The 24,936-nt window shown below is 41.5% G+C and overlaps 1 protein-coding gene across 1 annotated transcript; it reads left to right on the top strand.

Annotated features, from left to right (window-relative positions):
- Nucleotides 1-3,073: 3,073 nt before the first annotated feature.
- Nucleotides 3,074-22,499, top strand: ORC4 (origin recognition complex subunit 4; the record flags this gene model as incomplete). The annotated part of the gene is made up of 13 exons (XM_082001475.1): nucleotides 3,074-3,130; nucleotides 5,438-5,514; nucleotides 7,234-7,324; nucleotides 9,902-9,977; nucleotides 10,386-10,471; nucleotides 12,591-12,639; nucleotides 13,167-13,318; nucleotides 15,047-15,220; nucleotides 15,555-15,641; nucleotides 19,957-20,065; nucleotides 20,525-20,620; nucleotides 20,706-20,773; nucleotides 22,257-22,499. The coding sequence occupies 13 exons, from the start codon at nucleotides 3,074-3,076 to the stop codon at nucleotides 22,443-22,445; spliced, it is 1,311 nt and encodes a 436-aa protein (XP_081857601.1). The 3' UTR covers nucleotides 22,446-22,499.
- Between the last annotated feature and the right edge of the window lie 2,437 nt (nucleotides 22,500-24,936).

The raw sequence follows: 24,936 nt of genomic DNA on the forward strand, positions 1-24,936 counted from the left end.
TGGTCCCCGACCTAACAAACGAGCAACATCGTCAGCGCGGATGGAGACATTTGGCCTTCCCAGCAGAAGGCCATGGAAAAACAGATCACTATATATATATATATATATATATATATATATATATATATATATTTGAGCAAGCCATTGACCAAATATAGCCAGCCACCAACGATAACCACGCACTGCTATCAAACGCGCAACACCGATCCTGATCTCGCAAACGCTGACGTTCCTCGGGAGTCCAGTTCTTGGACTACCCCTGGAAGTTAAGCTCGCCAGCGGGTCTTTGTACGACCGGGCCTTAGCGACTGCAGGAGGTTGATACTAAAGTCAAACAACGGCCTGAAGCCGCCGCAGAGAGCCCAACCGGGGGAGCCGATCCCCGGGGCTCCCCGGCACCCTGCCGTTATTTCAGCCACCCGATTCCCGGCTGCGGCGAGGAAAAACAACACTTTCGGGACAAGCCGGGGCTCAGCGCCCACCGCGGCCACCCCGAACTTTCCTCACCACACCGCGCTTGCCGCTGGGGAGGGCCGTCCCCGCCGACATTACCCCCCGGCCCGGGCTTGGGGCCGAAGAAGCAGCCCCCGCCGCGGCCGGGAGAGGAGCACAGCCGGGGCCGGGGCATCACCCGCGCCCCCGGCGACAACAAAGCTCCGGCATGACCGGGCGGGGGGAGCCCCCGGCGCTGAGAGGGGGCAGAAAGTGACAGGCGGCCGCCCGGCGCCCCCTCCCCGCCACCCGCGGCCCAGCGCGGCCGAGCGCCGGGCCCCCCCGCCCGCTCCCTCCCTGAGGTAAACAAGCGGGCGGCCCCGCCGCCGCCGCTCCCCCCGCCCCGCCGCCGCCCCGCACTCACCTCAGCGGCCCCCCGGCGCCCGGCCGGCCCCGGAGCGGCGCAGGCGGAGACGCACACAAAGGGTAATAAAGGGGGAGGAGGGGAGCGCGGGGGGTGGGGGCTGCCCAACTGCCTGCCGCTCCCCCGCCGAGGTGCCTCCCGCCGGGGCCGCCTCTCGGGCTCGCTCTCCCTCCGCCGACGGCCGCCGTAGGGGGGGAGGGAAGAAACTCCCCGGGCTCCTCCGGCGGGGCTGGGGGGTGGGGGGGAGAAACTCGGGGCGCTTGGCACCGGCCCCCCGCCCCCGCGCCGATGCCGAACGGAATTAGCGCCCTGTCCCTTTAACGGTATAAATAACGGGCCCCCCCGCCCCCCCCCGCGCTCCTCATCATCAGCTGCTGCCGCTGCTCCGGCTGCTGGGGCTCCGGCGCTGCCGGGGAGGAAGAGGGGAGGCAGCCACTGCGCATGCGCCCCGGGGGAGCTCGGGAGGCCGCGGGGGGGGGGCAGAGGGAGGGACGTGCCTTCCCACAGGGCCGCGCGCGCCGCGCGCACCCGGAAGGAGATCCGGCTGCGGGGGCGGAAGGAAGTGGCGGGGAAGGCCGGGCGGAAGGGGGGGGGGGGGACTGGGGCAGGGCGGAGGGGCGGGGTCACGTGAGGGGGCGGGGTCACGTGAGGGGGCGGGCGGCGTGGGGGCTGCTGGGAGCGCGGCTGTTGGGCGGCGGGACGTGAGGGCAGTGGTTGTTACGGCCGCCGCCTGAGGTGAGGGAGCGGCGGGCGCCGCGCCGCGCGGGTTTCTGGCCGCTCGCCGCCTCACCCAGGCGCCCCCGCTGCAGAGGGTGCCGGGAAGGGGAGGATGAGGCCCCCCGCGCTTCCCGTGAGCTCCGGCCGCGCCGCGGGTCCCGGGGGCTTGACTTGCGAGGGGGGCTAACGGCTGCCGCTGGCCCGCTGCCGTAGGCCAGCGTCTCCAGGCCGCCTCACCGGGAAGTCTCCGGAGGCCGCGGAGCCGCTGACCGCGGCGTCTCCTCCTGGGAGCACGCAAGGTGGTCGGTGCGGCCGTGGGGGGTTTCCGGCTGGGAGAGGCGGCTGTGGGCGGCACCTGATGGCTGCCGTGCTTCGGTGTAACTTTCTGAGCCCCGCATTAAAAAAAACCGGGAGCGGGCATGCTCCTGGTCCGGTAGTCTTACTGCTCCGATTCAAACGATCTAACGGCTTCGGCTCAGCTTCTCCAGCGTCGTGTTGCCGTGCCTTGCACCCCTGTGCGTCTGCTCACACACTGACTGCTTCATTTCTGTATTTTTTTAGCAGCCAATCTCGTCCTTTGCAGGCAGAGCTGCTGTGCCGGGGGACTGAACGATGCTGGCCTTACAATAGAAGGAGCAAAACTGGGAGAAGAGGGAAACGGCTGTGTTAAAATAAACTTAATTTTTTGCGAAGCAAGTCTTGGAAGCTTTATGTTAGCACAAAGAAGGAGAGTTGCTTTTTTATGCATGCTACCTCTATAAGAGAGGTACTGCGGTTATTGTTACAAGCTGCACCAGCATAAACATGGATAGCCAGTTGTTCCTTTAAAAACTTAATTGTCGTGACCTAACATGTTGCCATGTGCCTGTAGCTTGTTCCAGCTGCAGAAACATAAATACGTTGTTTCAAACTATCTTAAGCACAGTTAAAATGAACAAATTGCACTTGGTGGTTGGTCAGTGGAGAAGGTGTACAAATGTCACTTGTTAGTAAAACTTACTTGAAGAGTATCGATTTGGTTATGTATAGTAGCAATGTATCTGAAGTGTAAATGCACAAGCTGTGCCACTCCTGGTTCTGTGCTGTCTTAGTGCAACTTGGCATGTCGTTCACAGACTTGTGAATGTCATCGTTACCATAAGAACTTGCTGGATAAACTTGGAAGAAAACTTGAAGAAAAACTTTCGTATCAGTTGCATTTAGGTACTGTTTGCATTGCGTTGAAGCATCCTAAAACAAATGCTGTCCAGAAGTTGTATGTAAACATGGATTCAATCTAATCAGAAATTAGTTAAAAACGCTTCAGTTGTTTTGGTTTTGGGTTTTTTCACAAACTGATGTTTGTGAAAATTTAAGTTCTTACAAATGAACAAATGTCTTGTGTTTGCTATACTAAATTTAGTTTATTAACATGTAAGTAAAGTTTCTAACAATTATTTGGAAAAAATAATTTAGTATAACATATACTTTCTGTCTTGTTTAAAGAGCAAAACTTCTGCAATGAGTAAACGTAAGTCAAAGGAGAGCAGTGGAACAAATGCAGAATGCATTTCACAGGTTAGTAACAATTATTAGCTGACTGTTTTTAAGTTATGAAACCTTTCCATTCTATAGTTTTTTACTAGACCAGTTAAAAAGGCATGTACAGATGCATGATGTGATTTCTAGGGCTGTAAATAGCTTTTGTACTTATGTTCTGTATTTCTTTCATCTTCTCAACTCATGTTTGGTTGCTTCAAGCGTTATAGTAATAACCTGCTTTTTGGAGTCTTAATATAAATGGTAAAGAATGGTTTTGTGCTTTTACAGCCATTTGTGGCAACAGATTTGCATAAATCTATTTTTAGCTAAATGGATTCTTTATCTTCCAGTTGTAGGGTGAATCAGAATCTAGGGGACTTTTTTTTAACAGCCTAGGTTAGGCAAGACAGCAGTTGCTGAATCAGTTTTCAGGTTTGGCGTTTTTTTTAAGCTTTGTTCTTCTGTTTTCTCAAAGTGACTACTTAAAAACTGTGATGCATCTTGTGAATTACCTCTGGTTCAGTGATTTCCTGTATTTTAATCTCTTTCCTTCATTTACCTATAAAATCCCCTTATGGGAGGCAAACTTTTTCACTTGTGAATGGACAATGCTGACTGTTCAGATAGGTTGTTCATTAAAACAGAATAAATCTGGAAATTAAATCCAGAAGACTTTAGTTGAAGAAAAAGTAAATGAAAAATCAGGTAGACAAGTACAGCTCGTATTAAAAAGAAATCCATTTCATAAAGTGGACTTATTAGCAAAATAGATGTCTGTTGTTCTTCTATCCATTATTTAGGCATGCTGAGGAGTACTTCACAACGATGCATCCACATGCATTTATCTTTAAACCAAACACCTAGAGCTGATGGTGATAATTCCATCCTAAACTATAAATTGTCTCACTGTTAGAAGACGACATATTTTCAAGATACTAAAAGCCTGTTAGTAATGAGCCGCAGGACGAGTCAGATAAAACAGGCATGAATGAGTAAGGTGAGAGAAACGCAAAACACTTGTGGTACAGTATTGCCTCAGTATATATTTACCTGTAATTTTTCATAATTTCTTAGGATTCAGCAGAAATGATGAAGGACTAAGTTAAGAGGTGCAATGGGAGAATGCAGAGAAAAACCATACGGGGGGAAGATGAGCCAACTCAGACTGAGAGAATGGAAAAGCAATGACACGGGGGTGCATGATAATGGTATAGTTAGTTTTTAGGTCAAAGGGACATTCACTTAGACTGAAAGGCAAGGTGTGCTCAAATGTGTTTTTGAGGGAAAACGACTTCATTAACAGTTTGCAGTTTAATCTCTGAAATTCTTTGACAATGAGCACTTAAATTGGACACCAAGAGCTATAAAAAGGTGGAGTGTGTAGGTATGTTAGAATAGCTTAAATGAGGGCTAGGGAGAGAAGCAATAGTATGGAGTCCTGTAAATTCTTAAAAATTGGGATTGTCCAATTTGCATGCTGCTAGTCAAGTGGTAGGAAGAAATCTGCAATGATGCTGGAGGTTGTCTGTTCAGGAATTGAAGATACAATTTTAAGTAACAGTTCTTAACATGGAAAACAGAGGTCAGTGCAGATATATATCTAAAGCTATCGCAAAAAATATGTCCAAATTAATAATAAATAATAAATAATTAATAATAAATAATTAAAATAACTGCTTACTGTGTAGTTTGAAGGACTTCAGAACTTGATCTAGCAATCAGGCTGGAGAGACTTCTTTCCATCCTTTGTAAGCAATATATTAGCTTCAGTTTCATATTACTTCCTGCCCCCCCATCCAAACTTTTAGGAACAAAGTATCTGAACTGACTCTTCAAAGAAACTGTAAATTTGATACTTTCTAACATTTGAATGTGGTAGGCTGCAATGTTGTTGCGAGTGGTGCAAAAAGTGTATTCATTAGGATGAGGATTTGGGGGGAAACTACATGGGTTAATTTTATTTAATTTTATTTAAGTCAGCTGGGAATGGTTTTCTTGCCTGTAGAACTATGAATTAGATGAACTACTGAGGTAATTTTGGTGATAAGTATACCAGCCCTTTGGGGGTGAAGGAAAGAAATAGTAGGGGAAGGGACCAAAGACACATATTGCTATCATTTAACTGAATTTTCTCTTTTCTGCTACAAAAGTCTGTTAAATATACTTCCTGCTGCAACTTTATTCTTACTTTCAAGACCCGTCTGTGATTGATGACATTAAAATTCACATGTTACAGAGTATTTGTAACACCACAGAAACGTGCCTATTGTGGTAATTACATTATTGGTACATAATGGTGTCTGAAGCAGCAAGCATTCTTTCTGTCTTGTGTTATATCCGTAGGTGCAAAAAATTTTACGTGAAAGATTTTGTCACCGTTATGCTACTGGAAAACTGTTTGGGATTGAAAATCAGTACAGGTGAGTGAGCAGACTCAAATACTCAATAATTTCTACTTTAACCACAGTAGAAAATTAATCAGGTGAAGTCAGAATTTTCTGCTACCTCTGTTTTTATAAATTATACAGGCTTAAATGACTTGCAGTGCAATGCTTCTAAAAATTGTTTGCCTCAGATTTTAAAAGTTTTTAAAAGCTTGCTGTTTTGTCAGAGTCTGAGTTTTGGATTTCTTGTCCTTGTTTCAAATCTGTAATTCCTGAAACTTTTGAGCATGAAAGATACTTTCAGTGCATATTATAAGGCTATGTTTAGTTACTTGACCAAGCAAAAAGTTAAATTCTCTTGTTGTGACTCTTTCTTTTTACTTCAGATTTTCTTCTGTTTATTGGTAAGCAGTGTTAAAAGTAAATCTTAAACCTTGGATGCCAACATCATGTTTCTTGAAGTAGAGACCCATACAAGTAGGTTAAAAAAAAAATCTACTTCTTGGGGTCATTCAGATGCAGAGGTTAAAGTTAGGAAGAAGGGGCCTATTACGGCAATAATACTAATCGTTTTACAGATGCAGGCCAAATCCTGAAAATAACAAACATATATCTAAAGAACTTGTTTTAAACACTCAGTTTTTCCAAGAGTAACTTTATGTAAGTTGAGTCACCTGATGTGAGCATTAGTTTCCTTTCCCTTACAAGAAGGAAAATAAAACTTCTGTTATAAAGAAAAAGTGTAGTGCAACATACATGCAGAGCTCACATAGACATGTCTATGATTGTTGTGAGAAAATGTATTTCTGTGATGTTAGCATTCTACAAAACAAGCCTCCCCTCTTCATATTGGAATTCTGAAAAACAGTTTACAGACTGTCTACTACTTCATATACCGTTGTTGATGAATTATACTGGGGAGAAAACACAATGACCTTCCCAGCTCTTAGTTTTTCTTTCCCAAGATGTATTAGGGTTCTTGGCTATAGTTAGCTCTCAAATAGTGAACAAAACCACAGGCATTTGCTAGAGCTGTTCCATGATGACTCTATCACTCCTTTAGAAGCGATTGCATGATGTCAATATGATGTGAAAAAAAAAAAAGGCAGATGTATGCATTTGTAAACATTTAGGAATTGGATGTGTTGGTAGTTTTTGTAAGCGCTTTAAATACGGTACTAGGTGATGAATCTATCTGAAGATAACTTGGCATTGTTCTTTGTTCCTTCTTTTGGGTAGGAATAGAATATGAACTTGAGTCCAATATAGCTGTTACCATTCACAAGCTTTGAATGCCTAAATGTAGCATATGATTGGTTTTATGAAGATTGTAAAAATGAATATATTCTACTAGATTACTAATTTTTACTGATGTCAAGGTTTCCCTTCAATACACTTGCCAGACTTCCTTTTTTGTGAACCATAGTGGTAGCACAGAAAGCGATCTTTTTTCTTTAAAGAAAGAAATAATTATTGAAGTCTGTCTTTTCATGGTGGAGAATTGTAGAACTTTATGAATTAGTGATACTCCCGACTTCTGCATGTTTTAATATTTTAAAATATTTTAAGAGATCTGATCACTCAGCTTTTTGTACTTTATTGTATTATATTTTGCATGCCCTGAGTGTTGGCTCTGAGAGCAAGTTGAAATGTATCAAGTTTTCTCTTATGTTTTAAAGATTCTTTGAATTTTCCATAGTTTCAGTGAATGTTGTCTGGTTTGAAGTTTTTAACCTATTGCTGTTGTCAATGCAGACATCTGCTGGAACTGCTGAAACGAACTACAGTTCATGGAGAAAGTAATTCTGCCCTCATTATTGGACCTCGAGGATCAGGAAAGACTGTGGTATAAACATGTATTAAAAGTTTATACAAGGTCAGATTAAGCATAAGGTAGATAACCTCACTGAAGTCCTGGGACCTTTTGGAGCTAATTTTTTGTCTCTGCCTGTTTTTAAAGAGAGAATTGCTACTTGTTTCCATACAATTTCAAAACATTCTGGGACTTCTTGTGGGTTAATTCTGTTGCATAACAATATGGAGACATTGGTTTCCTAACAATTTTCTGAAATTTTTCAAATGCTGAGTTCCTAGCGATATTGTAAAATAGAAGAGCTTCATGTGCTGCTGACAAAAACATGTACCTGTCCATCCTCACAGTGACTTGCAGAAGTATGCCCAGTTTTGGAATTCTTTGCTTGCCTTTACCAGGTATAGGCTACAGGTACCCAAAACTTGTAAAATACAACTTAATTTTATCAGAACAAGTTGTGTTTGTTGTTCAGTGATCTGACAACGTCATAGATTCTGTCTTCTTTCAGCATTTCTCCCATTACAATTCCGTGATGGTTCTTGCCACAGAGTTCATCTTTGCAATTACAGCCACGATGTGCCTACTTTTTAAAAGTTACCCTGCTACTGCTATTTGACTTCTGATGTAAAAATGACTGAAAAGGTATCCAAAAAACTGTAAAAGGGGTAGATTAAGGGGTGGATTTCTACATAGCTCTTTACGTGTAGAGAATGGTAAGGTATCTTAATCCTGTTTTAAACGTGTCGGAGAATATTGTTACCTAAATTGCTAGGAGGTAGAATATTGTGTGGTAGTTCTAGTTTACAAGTGTAGGTTTTGTATTTTAAAGGAACTCTTTTTAGTTGAGGCATGTGAAGGAATGACATCTAACTTAAGTGTTATATACTTTAATATTATGCGAACACTTCAGTCTTTTATGTTTACATGGGTATATAATGTGATAAATAGGTTGGCTGTTACTGCAAAAAGTATTGAAGATTGAAAAATTGTAAAAATTACTTTGGAAGTCTTCCCCAGTGCCAGTGAAGGCAAGTGGCCTTCAAGCTTTTAAGTACACTTAAATAGAAATAAATTAATAGATGGTAAACATATCCACAATACAGCTGACACTTAATTGTTCTGCCAGTTTTTTAATAGCTTTCTTCTTTTGCATTACAAAAAGTCAGTATTGTTACCTTCTTCTGTTACCCGTGACACTTCAGAAGTATAATTTCCAAAGTACTATGAGGTGAGGGGGAAGGAGTTGATAAACCAGTGGCAAGTAAGGATTCTTCCACCTACGTACTTCCTGCTAGTCTTCAACTGGAGTTTATTTTTCCTTTTTTAGATTTATGGATTTGTAAGTAAGCAACAAGCACTCTAAGTGCAGAAAGTAGTGTTTAGATTTTCTTGTATTTGCAATGTAGACTTTCAAGGTACAATTGAGATTGCTGGATTAAGGGGCTAGCCAGAAAGGATAGCATCTGCTTATTGGGCATAAAATTGAGAAACCGAGGGAATAAGCTTTTTTTGTTCCAAGTGTCCATATAGTAGATGTTGGCACTGGTAGCAGGAGTCTTAACCGTATCTGCTTCTAAATACAATATCAATAGAAAAGTATAGAAGAGGTCTATACTGCAAGCAAATTGGAGTAAACGTGAAAGTTTAAAAAAACCCCCACAACAGAACAACCCCTCAAACACCACCTGCCCCCCATCACCAAAACTCAAACTATTTTTATTATTTAACTAAATTTAAATTTTCTTCCAAACCTTTTACATGAGGATAGTAAAGATGAAAATTTGTGATCCTTCCTGCCAGAATATAAGTAAGCAGATCACACATGAGAAATGAATGATTTTCTTATTCTACATCAAGTGAAAGATGTTAGTTCTCAAAAAAGACTGCTAGAGACAATGAAATTGTATGCGTGTATATAAGTATATACATATGTATACATACATGTGTATATGGGAGTTGCAAATTCGCAGCTGAGGGAGCAAAAGCAAAGAAGTAGCAAGTGAATGAAAAGTTTACATGTCATCTACTTAGATGTATTTTAATACAAGTTGCATATGACTTTTATCAAGAACAAGTTCTTGATGGACTGTAAATTTGGGACCCCTAAGTTTTATAAGCAGTAGTTGATGTAATTGTGTGCAACTTAAATTTACTTCTTGTTTCCTAACTTCAAGAGGAAAAGAATAAGCATAGTGTCTTTAAAGATTTGAAGCAGAGATTTTTGTTCTACAGCATCTTAATGAAGCAATGGAGACAAATACTATACTAACCCAAGAGACAAATTCTCTCACACCTCAGGCTCATAAAGCTTTTTTTGATTAAGGCAAAAGCCCTAGATATTACCCTAAAAATTGAGTTACTAAAATATTGGAGTTATTTTTATATTTCTTTCCCTACTAATTCAGCAGAATGAACAAATGTAATTGCTACAGTCATGATCCTGAACACAAAGTTGTCATTTTAGTGTTTTAGATTTGAAAATACTCAAAAACATTATTACCTCATGAAACTGCATATATTGTTTCCTATCTGATAATATCCATTTGTACACTTTTCTTACTGTTAATAGATTAATCTTCTTATAAAGAAATTACTTTTTTTTTTTCCTAGTTACTTAATCGTGTCTTAAAAGAGCTCAAGGAAATGAAACAAGCTAGAGAGAACCTCTTGGAAGTTCATCTGAATGGCAAGTAATACAGCATTATTCAGATGGTTTTTTATATTCAGTTGCTATATCTTGTATGTACTGAACACAAATTTTGGTTTCAGCAATTGTAATCTACCCTGACTTATGGACACATTTGTCTGTGAGCTCCAAAATGCCTTTCTTTGTATCTCTCTGTATAAAGAGAACTTTTGTGCTTTTAATGACTTTTCAAAATGTTAGAAATCGGTTCAGTTGTGACTGAATTGTTCTAAGTAACTTCTTATTACATACGGGAAATTGCTGTCTACTATTAATTTATAAAAAGGCGTGGGTTTGTAAGGCTGGAAATGAAGAGAAGCCTCTGGATAAGTTTCTAGTGGTTGTAGACATGGCCTCTTGGAGTGATGGAGAACTGCCAGTTCTTCATGAAAAAATGTTTTCTTTCAGGGCTTCTGCAGACTAATGATAAAGTGGCACTGAAGGAGATCACCAGACAGTTGCACCTGGAAAATGTGGTTGGGGATAAAGTTTTTGTAAGTATCAGCTTTATTATATCCTCCGCTTACGTCCCTCAAAAATCCTTGCCTAGAAAACTACCTTTATAGAATGCAGCTTGTTGGGACTGACAGGGCTTTGAGAGTTTATTAGCAAAATTGCGATGGGCTGGCTCAGTCTTCTCAAAGCTTTCTCTTTTAAAATATTTAGTAATTGATGGCAGTAGTGAACTGTGGCAGCATTTACCTGTGAAGACCCTGGTTTACAGATGCTTCAGGCATGCCAACAAATACTTGTGCTCTACACAAGTGCTAAATGTTACATTTTGCTGGTTGAGCGATATTAATGCATCCTGATACTTTTTCAACAAACATCAACTTTGACTTGGAGGAGGAAGAATGGAAAGGCTCTCTTAACATTTACTTCAAGCCTCTAAATGAAAGAAATATTAAGCATTCCAAAGAGACTTTGTTCAGAGGGGTAGAGTCTTTTGGAAACATCGGCTGCAACATTTCAAGACAAAGAGTAAGCAACCAAAAAGCAGTATCTCTAGTATATTTGCAACCTTTTCTAGTTCATAGGGAAGTCTATCCAGGCTTCCTAGAGCTCTCACTTTGCATAGAATTTCTATTGAAATTTTTGCTTCTATTAACCTTTTCCCAAAGATGAGAAACTCATTTACATTAGTACTAAAGTCGGTAATGAAGAAAATAACTGAAGTGCTTCAGGTTACGTTTCACTCATTTGAGTGTGAAATAACTTGGACTAGTGATCTGAGCTACTCTGGCTGCTGCCTGTTATTCAGTGAGTGTTCTTGAGAGGCCATCTTCTGGTACGACAGAAGGTCCTTCTGAGCATCGTCTCCTCCTTTGCTCCCAGATAGGGCCTTGGAGATTGGCAGCGTTTACATAGTTGTGAGTTGTGTGTAATACCGATCCAAGTGGCTAAAGCAGTGGGGAGTGAGAGGGGAGAAAGATGAAATCTCAGTAGCTGAAGTTTATTTTCATCAGTTGCATTTGGAAAGCTAAACAGGTAAGATGTTACTACTTAAGAGAAACCAGAGAACTAGGTTAGAGGCAATGTAGAATACAAGATGAAGCATAGGCTGTAGTTACTAGGCTTTATTATCTTTTGGAAATGCTTGCTTCTTTTGGTTTCTTATTTATCCCAAATGATTTCAGATGCAGAGAATGGAAAAACCTTTTTGGTGGTGAGCTAAAATTTTCCCAAATACAGCTGCAGTAGTAAAAGGAAATAGCAAATACTGAATTTCAGCATAGCCATTTGAGTGAGTTGTCTTTTCAACAGAGAACTAGAACAACTTTTCAAGATCAACAGTTCCACTACCAAAAATGCTGGAGGCAAAACTGGACTTAAATGTGCTTAATTCTCCTGTAATTTTGCCCATTCAGTTACTGTGGAGTACTACTTCAAACTCTTAACCATCTAATCCCTTCAGTTGCACACAGGCACAGAAACATACTGATTTGCAGGAGTGTCCTTACTTCTCTCCATAGCAACTTTCCCTTTCTCAGCTTCTGCAACTCACATTCAGAGAGTAAATTGGCTTTTCTGCCATCTTTGATAGGGCTTGTGGTCTTCAGTTATAATTGTTGCCCATCTCACAACTTGCGTGCTTCAGAGTGTGTAAATGTGCATGGAACTGAAGTGGGATGGTCATAGCTATTAATTGTTTTCTGTCATGAATGCTTTCATCATGATAGATGCTTTCATCTATCTAATAAGGTTGCAAAGTGAAAAACTGCATAATGATCATTCTCAGTGGAACACGTTAGGTGGCAGTTTCTGCATGTGTGTGGATGGAAAATGTGTATATCATAGCTATTTATAAGGAAAGATGAAGCTAGTTGTAAATTTAGCTTGCTGTAGACATTCTTATGATCACTAATTTTCGCCTGTCTGAGGGAATTAGTTTGGGGTTTTCAGACTGGAAAAAAGTGGATTGATGTGGAGTTCACTATCAGTTTTCTTGTCCTGAAGAGGTTATGATTATATAGCATGAAGTAATGTTGTAAATTTTCAAAGCAAATTTTTAGAAGGAAATGGCCTTCATTACCTGCCAGAATTGTGTAACTACATCAAGTTCAGAGAATGACATTGAAAATCTCTTGTGAAACTTTTTTCTTCTCTGTGTAGGGCAGTTTTGCTGAAAATCTTGCGTTCCTTCTTGAAGCTTTAAGGAAAGGTAAACACTAGTAGCCCTTGTCTGAAAGAGAGTATGTGTATGTTTGTCACTTGACTGAAAAGTTAGCATATATTTTTTTTTTCATCTACTTCTACAAATGGTATGAAGAAACCTAGCCCAAGAAGGTGTCATGGCTACAAAATAATGTAAGAAATACATAATGCTAACCAAATGTATGCCTAACATAACTGATGCTGTAAAGATTTGCATGTGATGGTCAGCTAAGAAGGACAGATTCTTTCATCCAGATTGAAGCTATTAAAAATAACGGTGTGTTTTTTTAATTTGACATGGAAGTCTGTCTTCCCTTGCAACCAGAAATGATGCTTGGCAGAATACTACAAAACCTTATCAATTTTTCAGTGCATTTTTCTTTTTACTATTGTAGCAGTACATAGGTGAAAGAAGGGCTTAATGAAAAGCTAAAAGAAAATATGTAAATTGTTAAAACCAGAATTTGTGAAAGCTGTAGAGATGGAAGTCTGATGATGAAGTTACCGTACTAACTTTTAAAATTGCTGTCTCAGGAGATCGAACTAGCAGTTGTCCAGTCTTGTTTATACTGGATGAATTTGACTTGTTTGTTCATCACAAGAACCAAACACTGCTCTATAACCTCTTTGATATATCCCAGTCAGCACAGACTCCCGTAACAGTTATTGGACTTACATGTAGACAGGTAAGATATTGTGCTTTCTCATTCGAAGTTTTAAAGATACTTTTGTCTTAATTAGAATGTTTTCTCCTCTCCTGGAACCTTACTTAATTTACTAAGAGACTTTTCTCATTTATCCATATTTCTGACTCTTGCATTGGGAAGTGGGGAGGGATAAAAAAAAATACAATTTGTGCTGAGAGCAAACTTAGATGACCAAAAAACTGCAAAGAACAGCCATATTTATCCATGTGGCTGTTTTATAGTATACTGTTGTTTGCTCTTTGGAGAAGCTCCTGGGCATTTCAGTTTCTTGGTCGACAGTCAGTAAGAACAGTAAGTCCTCAGAACAATGGAATTTTTTAAGCAAACACTTCAGTAGGGCACTTTTGCTGCAATGTTGGCATGTTCAAAATGGGTTTAGGATTCATGTTAAACTTGCTGGTGATTGTTACAATGACATTGTAGGGAACTGTGGACAGATTATGTGTATGCTGTGACATAATTACTGGGTAACACTATGGAAGCTGACACTTTATAAAAACATGTTTTTCTCAATAAACCGGATTGGTGGTGAAGGTAGCTGGGTTATGACAAGAAGAATAGTAATTAAAATTAAAATTAATCTTTCATCAAAGCCTGAATCTGAGGTTGATTTGGTTTGGGTGATACTTAGCTGGGCAAATTTCTGGAAGATAATATAATAGTTAATAGTTGATTTAGTAAACCCCAGTCATTTATTTTGCTTCATTACTGGCCTGAGTCTGGTATCCTCATCACCCATTACACAGAACCCCGTGTTGCTCTGCTTTTGAATTAATTAAGGTAGAGTCTTCAGAGGCTGTACCATGGTTATGGTGATAGCTGTTGCTTCTGAGGGTGTTTTTTTTTTAAATCACTGGTCCCTGTTGCATGTGACTTCTAAATTGAAAGAGGTCTTTATATTTTGCACTGTTGGCTCTCTATTTACTCTTAGCGCTTTCTTTTTGGTGAGGAATTTCAGTATTCTTAAAGCCTTTTTTTAGTGCAAGTAAAACCACCAAAACCAACATGCAATAAACTCTTAAAAAACAAAAAAGGCCCACACAAAATTCCTAGAAACCAGGAGCGTAATCATTCTGTCCCGGTATAAAGTAGGGAAATGGCACTATGTTCCTGCACATGGATGAATCCCACAGGTCGTTTCTGACACCAGTCTATTGCTATGTGTTCTGAGAAGTGAGCTTTTCTCTATTATCTTCAACCAAGAACTTTGATGGCAGACTTGGTTCGTTCTGTGTGACAATCTTAGAAGATAAATATTGGCTCTTAAATTCTTTTTTGGGGTTTTTTTGTTAAGCTGGATTCAGTCTGACAAAAGGCATGTGAACTGACAGCTGCCAGCCTACGTATCTACTAAACAGACAACTTGTCTAGAGCCATGATAGGCCGAAACATCTTGAATGCATACTTAAGTAACTGAAATATTTACATAATCTATGGAGAAATTTTGCGGGGTATCCTAGCAACTAATTATCCTGTATGATGTAGTGCATCACGTGATTCGGGTAAATGGCTAGTTGTTAGGCATTTCAAGGCACATCAATTACAATAATTAGCAAAGGTCTTGTTAGAACATTTTAAGCCTGAGAATTTAATAATTTTTTTTAAATCATGTTTAATTTGGTGTTTTCTCTTGTAGTTTTTACTGTAGCAAAGAATGTACTAAATGCATCTGCTTTTTTAATTATTATTTTTACTTTTTTTAACAAGGATATCCTGGAGCTCTTGGAGAAGAGAGTAAAATCAAGATTCTCTCATCGACAGATGTATTTGATGAATTCCTTTGATTTTAAACAATACATTAGGATATTTAAGGAACAGCTTTCTCTTCCCGCTGAATTTCCTGATGAGTCTTTTGCACAAAAATGGAATAGTAATGTTCGGGTATTTAAAGCTCTTTATATTTGTTTTTAGTAAAACTTCTAAAGTAAGACTAGTTTATAAGTGTAAAACCTTTACCTAAGATTAGTATTTCCTTTCACTATTTGAGTTTGTTATGGAATAAATCAAATTGTCATAGAGAATCTTTGCTTATTGACATTTGGAGATAAAATTAGAAGTGTCACAAAAAAGAACGGAAAGTTACGGTTAGACATGGAGTATTATATTGTCAAGCATAAGCTGAGCTCTTTCTGAAAGTTAGCTAACCGGTATTTTTTTGGGTGAGTATGGAATTATTTCCTGAGATGATTAAAATATCACCTAAAATTTTTTTTAGCACCTCTCAGAGGATAAAACTGTGCAAGACATGCTGCAGAACCTTTTTCATTACACAAAAGATCTGCGCTCGCTTAACTTGCTGTTGGTATGTATTTGGATATGTATGTAGTATCTTCTTGATGTACAATAATCGGTAAATAACACTTGTGTTTTTCAAGCCAGATATCTGAGCTTTACACACATCTTTTTATTCATCAGGCTTTTGACAGTACTGGTTTCTTGCGTACTTTATCAATCCATGCTTTATTAACGAATTCAAGTAGTTCCAGTTTCTGTAGAAGTTTCGTTGTGAGGATGTCCTCTTTAATTAAAATGGTGGTGGGGTTTTGGTTTTTCAAAGAGCTTTTGCCAGGTCTTTCCATTTATAAAACAAAACTGTAGGTGAAATACTTTCAAAATATTTTTCCTTTCTGAGATTCTTTTTGGTTGCTGGTGAATCCTGAAAACTGCTTGTACTGAAACATGATTTTTCTACCTTTAATTCTGCTGTTGCAGCCAAATATTCTTCCTCTCTCAGTAAATCTGGCAGTATACTAAACCTGCTGCTCTTCATCAATGTCTGTCTTCAAAGATCAATAATTTTGGTGCCAGTTTTTTATTGTGGTCTCTTACTGTATCCTTGCATCATCTTACGCTTTCCACTTTGTCCCCCTCCTGACACTGTTTGTGTTCCTGGCCTGTTTCTTGAGCTGCTCTTGAGTAAGTCTCTGTGTAGGTACGTGCACTTTCGACATAAAAGCACATGGTGCTATGTTTGGAATAACTGTCACTTAGAGCTAAAATATTTGTTGTTGTCATACCTCTTTCCACTCCTTCTTCCGAAAATGTTGCTCTTGCTACCTACCTCCTGAGCACAGATTATTTGCCTTTATGGACTAGTTGCTCCAAGATACCTCTTCGGTAAGAACGTTCCCATCTATCTACAGCCTTGTTATTCACACAGAGGAAATGCTTTTGTTTTCTTTTATCACTTCCAATTTCTTCTTATGCAGAGTATCAGATAAAATCACTTTATGAACTGCATGATTAGGCATCACTTTGTTTTCCAGAGCTGGTTTCGTATATGGAGCAATTCAGGTAGCCCAAATGCTGTCCTGAATTCATATGTTACTGTGATGCTAGTCCAGGAAATGTGATCTTAATCTTTTAAATCTTGAGGTTCTGGAAGCTTGAGGCTATTAATCCTTAGAAATACTGAGACGGAAGTTAATTCTGATCTTCTGGCATTAAGGGCCTGAGGAAGCTTTCAGAATTCTATTTGGTAGCCTCAGCCTTTCACAGTTATCTTAGGAGAGAGAAGGAAGGCCCTCCTCACTGTCTGGAGAAAAAATAGACTGTTGCCTCCCTATTAACTCTGAAAGAAGACTTCTGTATTCAGAAAGTAGGAGGTATTGCTGATAGTGTCCTTCCTCCTATCACAGCAAATGAGCTGAAGCTTAATGTGTGGTCAAGTTCTCTTGGAGGGCATCTCTATATTTCAGTCTGCCTCCTCGACTTCTGTTTTTGACATAGTTAATATGAACACGATAACATTCATCACAGAAGATAAGTAACACTTAGTTAACTATCTTAAAATATCTATGCGCTTCTGTCAGCATGAAAAGCCCACTGACTATACCTGCTTATCTTGTGCTGTGCAAATATTCAGATATTAACCTTCAGCTCTGTGGTTGGCTGGTCTTGGACTCTTCCGTGCTGACAGCTTTTCCCACCACTGGGTTTACAGCCTCTCTGAAAAGCAGATCATGGACTTGCTGCACTAGTTCTGAAACACAGAGCATGACCAGAGTCCACTTTTGGGGAGTCCTCTGTTTACGTGAGTTTGTTACCAGATTGTAGATTATTTCTACTTTAGGGGCACCCAGTTCTGTCTCTGTGGCTTGAATAAATGCTACAAAAAACAGCTGGTGGCTATCTGAATAGCCTCCCTTTGAGCTCCAGCTGAGGCTGAAGTTCCTAATTGTTTTCTTCAGCATGTTCTTGAATTTTTCCTTTAGAAAGGGCCTTTTCACTCTGAAGTCATCTTGCTCATAAGAGTATATAATACAGATTCTAGCACTTCAGTAATTCTTTGGTATTGGCTGAAGCATGGATTAATTGCCCTGCAGGATTAATTTTTCTTTAACTTTGTAAATCTGTAGGAGTCTGCTGTCTGAGCTGCTGAGAGAAGCTTTGTGACAGGCAGTGTGGCGGTGATGAGAATTGGAGCTACTCTTGCTACTTACCTGCTTTTTGGCAGCAAGGCCTTGTTTTCAATGAACAGCTAACTTTTAAGTAATTTAATTATTTTTTTAATTAATTTTTTAATTCAGTGCTCCCCATCACCTTGCTTTGTCAGATGAACACATGGGTTTTCAAGGGAAATTTAGTATCTGTTTCATGTTGCAGTACCCTAAATGGTATTGTGCAAAACCTTGAACCTCGGAAACCTTGGAAGAATTGAACAAGTTAAGTTTTTTTACCAAAGTAAAATAAGTCATTTTTTGGGTAAGTAGAACTAGATAGCTCATAACTGAGCTGGTAAAATCTAGTTTTGCGTTTGGTCAACACTGTTTCCCCATGGTTTTTCTCATGTTGGTGACTTCATGCAATCAGCTGCTTGTCTGCCCCTGAACCTGGTAAACCAGAGGGTGCTCCAGGCTCTGTTCAGTGTAGTTACCTGTTACAAGTTTCACTAGCCCTGAAGCAGGGGTGTCAGTGACTTACAAGAGATACTGCTGCATTTCCTCTGCTTCTTTCTGTTTTGCATGTCTGTTTAGTGACTCGGGGCTGTCATTTCTTCACCCTCCACTTCTTCCCTGTCCAAATTCCCTTTAGCCCTTATAATATAAACCTCATTCCATACCTTTGGAAGTCTGAATGATAACACAGCTTTTTGAGGCTGTTACACTGACATCTGTAAGGAGAGGAGGAGGACTGGAAAAGACTGGTGATGGATAGCATTGGGTGTTCTCAGCAACAGACCTCAACTAAAAGGATGAAATGAACAGTTTTTCATCACGCAGACCTGCAAAAGTAGGAGGTAGTCACAGAATCACAGAATCACTAGGTTGGAAAGGACCTTCAAGATCATCAAGTCCAACCATTAATCCAGTGCCACCATGTCCCCTAAACCATGTCCTGAAGCGCCACATCCACACGTTTTTTGAACACTTCCAGAGATGGTGACTCCACCACCTCCCTGGGCAGCCTGTTCCAATGCCTGACCACCCTCTCGGTGAAGAAATTTTTCCTGATATCCGATCTAAACCTCCCCCGGCGCAACTTGAGGCCATTTCCTCTTGTCCTATCACTAGTTACTTGGGAGAAGAGACCAACACCCTCGTCGCCACAACCCCCTTTCAGGTAGTTGTAGAGAGCGATGAGGGCTCCCCTCAGCCTCCTCTTCTCCAGACTGAACACCCCCAGTTCCCTTAGCTGCTCCTCATCAGACTTGTGCTCCAGCCCCCTCCCCAGCTCTGTTGCCCTTCTCTGGACACGCTCCAGCACCTCAACATCCTTCTTGTAGTGAGGGGCCTAAAACTGAACACAGTATTCAAGGTGCGGCCTCACCGGTGCCGAGTACAGGGGCACAATCACTTCCCTACTCCTGCTGGCCACACCATTGCTGATACAGGCCAGGATGCTGTTGGCCTTCTTGGCCACCTGGGCACACTGCCGGCTCATGTTCAGCCGGCTGTCAACCAGCACACCCAGGTCCCTTTCTGCGAAAAGCCATGTTTTGTTCTGTTGAAGAATGTTAAACTATGGAGTATCTACAAGGCAGATACTTAAAGCCCCAAAGAGCAAGTGAAAGCTGCTGCTGCAGTCTAAAGGCTTGTGGATAATCAATAGCTTTGGCAGAGTGGTGTCAGAAGAGGTGTGTTAACTATGGATTTATGAGCTTACATTTATTCAAAACTCACTTTTTCTGTGACAGGTAGCTGAAGATTTAGAGATTCAAATGGCAACTAAGTGAGACTTGAGCAAATGCTCTGACAGGGTAGCTCGTAGTCTACAAAAGGAGAGGCGCCTTCGGATGCTTTCTTAGCCCTTTCGGTGATGTGAATGCGCTGTAGCTCTGTGTACAGGAGTGTGTTTAAAATAGTTGTAAGTCATTCTTACAGTGATCGCTGCACTATGCTAATCCACTGAAATTAATATAAACAAGTTAATGAGTGTTTAAAGCCTTGTCACTAGAGGAGATAAAGTTTTAAGCCTGGAAAACCTTCCTGGGCAAAATGTAGCTACCAGCTATTTACAAGGTTTTCAGTCTGAGCCTACTGTGTGTAGGGTTTATTCATTAATGGTTTCAGGAGGTGACTCCAGGGGAAATGTGTTCTTCTGCATTCCATCTCCAAGTAGAAAGTACGTCTGGTAATTAGTAATTAAATGAAAAATGTCTTCTGCTTTATTTTTAGATGCTTGCTGTAAGTAACGTTACTGTGCATCACCCACTTATCACTGCGTCAGATCTTCATGAGGCAAGCAAGCAGTGTAGAATGGACTCAAAAGCAAATATTGTACATGGTAAAGCTCAGCTTTTTTCCCCCCAGATATTTCTTAGGAGTATGGAATGGGTCTAGTCCCTCCCTGAAATCCGTCTGATGTAAGGGAGACTGTACAGTGCCGTGTCCCCTGTTGGTATGAGCCGTGCAGGGAATACACCTGCCGGCGGAGCCTGCTCTCCACCGATTTGTGCTCATACACGTGCGTGGATGTAACGACGCCAAATAAATGAGTTTTACAGAACAGTTGAGAGAAGTCCTGCAGGGAGCACGGGCGGCGCTCTGCTGCGATGCAGGTACCAGACAGGCTGCAGCGCTAGCCAGGGAAAGCCAGGGAATTTCTTTTGCATTATGAAGATACATAACACAAATAGGTGAGGCCTACAGCATCTAAAAATAGAGGTATAAAAATAGTATGTGAACTGCTTGCGTTTCTGATATGGTTAAGAAGAGTATTTAGAGCTCTTGTCTTTCCCTCTAGGTTTGTCTGTCCTGGAAATCTGCCTAATTATAGCGATGAAACACTTAAATGATGTTTATGAAGGAGAACCATTTAACTTCCAGATGGTTTACAATGGTGAGAGAAATGCATGAACTTTACAAACACTACATCACTTACTTTCCCCTAAGTAACTTTTTCTTTTTTCCTGTTACTGATACAGAATTTCAGAAGTTCATACAAAGGAAGGCGCATTGCATGTACAACTTCGAGAAGCCAGTTGTCATGAAGGTAAGCCTGAAATGTCATTTATTTTATTGTAAAGTATCTCGATGCTGTTTGTGTTTTCCCTAGTGCACAGATTTGAGTAGTCCCCCCTGACGCTTGGATTGGCACCAGGGCGGTGGGTTTGAGGAGTGCCTGGCCACTGGCACCCCTCGCCTCCCGCAGCCCCCACCTTTCCCGGGGTGGGGAGCTCCAGGCTGCACCGAGCTGGTGACAGTTACACTTGCAAGAGTTCAGTACCAGCGTGAGCTTTCAAGTGAGCTTAACTGATGGAGGACTTGGGGTTCAGCAAGAATGACTGTATCGGAAATGCATCATTAAGGCTGGAGAAGACCTCCAAGATCATCAAGTCCAACCATTAATCCAGTGCCACCATGTCCCCTAAACCATGTCCTGAAGCGCCACATCCACACGTTTTTTGAACACTTCCAGAGATGGCGACTCCACCACCTCCCTGGGCAGCCTGTGCCAATGCTTGACCACTCTCTCCGTAAAGAAATGTTTCCTAATATCCAATCAACTTCCCCTGGCGCAACTTGAGGCTGTTTCTTCTCGTCCTATCGCTGGTTACTTGGGAGAAGAGACCAACACCCTCGTCGCCACAACCCCCTTTCAGGTAGCTGTAGAGCACGATGAGGGCTCCCCTCAGCCTCCTCTTCTCCAGACTGAACACCCCCAGTTCCCTCAGCTGCTCCTCATCAGACTTGTTCTCCAGACCCCTCCCCAGCTTCGTTGCCCTTCTCTGGAATCTTCAGAGATTCCTTCAGCTTGCTTGTCCACTTCTGTTCAGAAGCTATGTCTCCAAAATGTACTCTTTCCACATCAAAATGTATGTTTCTTAATCCAGGTCCCAGTGGGTCTGACTGGTACATGCAATCAATTTGTAGCCTAATGCAGCTGCTTCTGCCTCAGCCAGCTACAGTCTGAGGCGCAAACTGAAAAGTAGTGTTTTGGTCACGAAGCTGATGCTCGCTGGCCTTCTGGGCTCTTGGGCTGTCACTTGGCCAATGCCATTGTGCCAGGCTCTGTTCAAGGGCATCATCCTGGGGCAGGCAGGGGTCACGCAGACGCTAAGCTTTCAGTTCGTGAACATCACCCAATGACCCACAGCGGTTAGGTGCTCAAAGCTGTCTTCCGGCCTCGCAACTTTTTAAGCCGAGCAGCCTTGGTTTCCGATTCAACGTTGTTTAGTTACGCTTAAACTGGAAATTGCCTAATGCTGTGTGTGCGCTTGTAACAGCCTATTCCAGTCTGGGTCCCTGAATTACACAGTCATTCCCAGTCAGTTACATGTACGCCAGATTTCAAATGCTATTTCTATAAGAAGAAAAGCGAAGGTAAAATAGAGCTGGTGTTTAACATCTGTCTGTTGAGGTCGCACATGAGAGGTTTCTGTCAAAACAGCCTCTCATAGGTCATTCAGAATGAGCACTACAGCCCAGAAGGATGTTATCTTCCATTTCCTAATTTTTTTTCCTTTTGTTTTTAGGCATTTGAACACTTGCTACAACTGGAATTAGTCAAACCCATAGAAAGACCATCTGTGCGTGCTCAGAGAGAGTACCTCTTAATGAAACTGCTTTTGGACAATAATCAAATCATGGATGCTTTGCAGGCATATCCAAACTGCCCGACAGATGTTAAACAGTGGGCAGCGTCATCACTCAGCTGGTTGTGAACTTTATGGAACTTGCAATATCGCCTTCTACATCAACGCTTTTGGAATTAACTGTGAACTCTAGAAGATGTAATGTTTGCCCACAGCAGGGTGTTCAAATGAATAAATTTTTGGAAGAAGGTTGCTTTGCTGTGCTTTGCTGATCGATTTGGGGTTTTTTTAAAGGAGAATTATACTCCTGTTATCTTCTCATGGCTCTGAATTTGATGAACTCAAATGCTCAGGGAGTTTAGCTCTGGTCCATGCCAACATTTCCCCTGGTACCAGAATTTCTGCTCTGTAGAAATAGAAGCTCTTTGGGGTTTCTCTGTCTCTGACCAAAACTGCTTTAGGTACCGGCTCAGTGGCATGCTGCCACTGGCCTCGTGCTGTATGTTCTGAGGCACAGATCTGTCTCTTGTGCAATTTAAAGCTCATACTTAGTGTAATATTATTTCTTTTTCCTCAAATTTGACTTGACATAGAAAATTTACTTAACTTACACCTTTAATAAGAACTAGCTTTAGCTGCTAAGTCGTATTTCTGTGCAGAACAGCCTCATTTACCCAACCTGCCTTCTGCCCAGGTCATTCAGCTGCTCTCTACAGCGAGGAGCGCAGTCCTAGTTAACTCATCAGGGCGAGAAATGGGCTTTACAGCTGCTCTAGTGAAAGATACGTACAAAAGATACAGAACACACATGTGCTTCCAAGCTACAGCGTCAGAAGGATGCCCCTTTCCAGGTAAAAGTTGTCTTTGCCATAGTACCATGTGCTTCTTTTCAGTCAAAGGGTTATTTTATTTATTTTTCTCTCATTGCTGCTTCATTGAAGATCTTGTCTCTACACGGGCACACCAGAAGAGCAGAGCAGTGCTTCAAAAAGCAGCAAAATAAGTGACAGGATTGTGGTAACTTTATGATCTAGTTCCTGTATGTGATGGCTTAGCCAACATCTGTGATGCTGTGAGGTGGGAACACTCCAACATCTGTGATGCTGTGAGGTGGGAACACTATTGCAAGCTATAAATGAAAAAGTTGTTGCAAGATTTTCTGCAGAAGGACTTATCCAGAAAGCGTGCATTCAGCCCCACAAATCTCATCATGTTTGGGTGTAGTTCATGAAATCCAAGGTGGTCTTTTAAAATGGGGATGGAGGGGCGTACCCAGGGTGGGAGAGGGGTGGTTGATGGGTGACACCCACCTGGATGTTGATGTGGGGAGAGGCAGCGGTGACCAAGAGAGGATGCTTTTCCTAGCGGGGTGGAAAACAGATGCTGGAATATTGCATCATTTCAGTCACCAGTCAGTGAACCTTCCCTGCCCCAGCCCATTGTGAATTGAACTGCTGCATTCCAAGCTCCTTGGGGTAAGTAGTAAGTCTTCAACCCACATCTCCAGTCTATACTGGAAATAAGATAAATGTCTAGTTTTAGAGAAGACTTGCAGCTCTGGCTTCAGTATTGTATCACCTCTACACAAACAAACTGCAGCAGCAATTAAAAAAATCATCTCCTTTTAACAGAACAGCAGTTGCATCACTGCTTTTTCTCCTTTTTTTTTTCTTTGCCCTGCAGCTTGAGAATGACCACAGCTGTAGAAACAGCCACATGTCTCTTCTCCCACAGTGATACCGTTTGAAAAAAGGCATATGCATGTCAGAGTAGTCACATTTTTTTATTTTAACTTTTGGGGGGGAATAGGGGAGAAAGAGTATACATTTTTATTTGTACAATATTTAACAATCACTTTATTGAGGGGGGAGGGTTGGTTTGTTTTTAGTACTTGCAGAAAAACAGCAAGCACCTTTTGACAGTAGTACAACAACCTGTGCCCAAAACGCTGACAAATACAAAGAGTAAAGTTAAAATAATTGCTTACCAAAATCTTGAGAGGTAACGAATAGTACATGGACTGAAACAGCATTAAAAAAAATAAAAGGAAAAAAGAAAAGTACTGCTGGTTGAGTATCTGAGGTAAATGATGTTCCATCAAGGATGCTACTTGAATGGTTTTGCCCATGAAGGTATATTGCAGCTTTCTGCGTTTTGTACCAAGTGTTCCTAATAAAAGTAATGTGTTAAAAAAGGTTTAAAAAAGAAGCTGGAAACAGAGCAAACTGCTAACTCTCTTTCTTCTGTCGAATGCTAATGTGAACAGGAAACATCTTATTACTGTCTGGGTAAAAGTTAGTTAGCACACTGAGAGCTGTATGGGAAAGCTACACCTGCTTTTTAAAATCTCAAGCAGAAGGTTCCAAGCGGTGGATGTCAGCCCTTATGGTGGTATTTCAGGATACTGCTGGGAAAGACTGCGCTAGTTCAACAGCTCCAACAAGTGCAATGCACAGGCTGTGCTCTGAAACACCCCGGTACACGTAGCTGCAAGGACAAAGTAATGCAGGAGATGATACGGAAGTGTCTTGCCCTCCAAAACAACTTAAGAAGTAAGTATCAGTCCTGTGGCAGATCCGCAGTCATTGTTTCAGCAGCCTCGGGCTGAAAGTAAGTTGAG

The sequence above is a fragment of the Phaethon aethereus genome (assembly GCF_964289735.1).
Source record: "Phaethon aethereus genome assembly, chromosome: 6".
Taxonomy (NCBI): Eukaryota; Metazoa; Chordata; class Aves; order Phaethontiformes; family Phaethontidae; genus Phaethon; species Phaethon aethereus.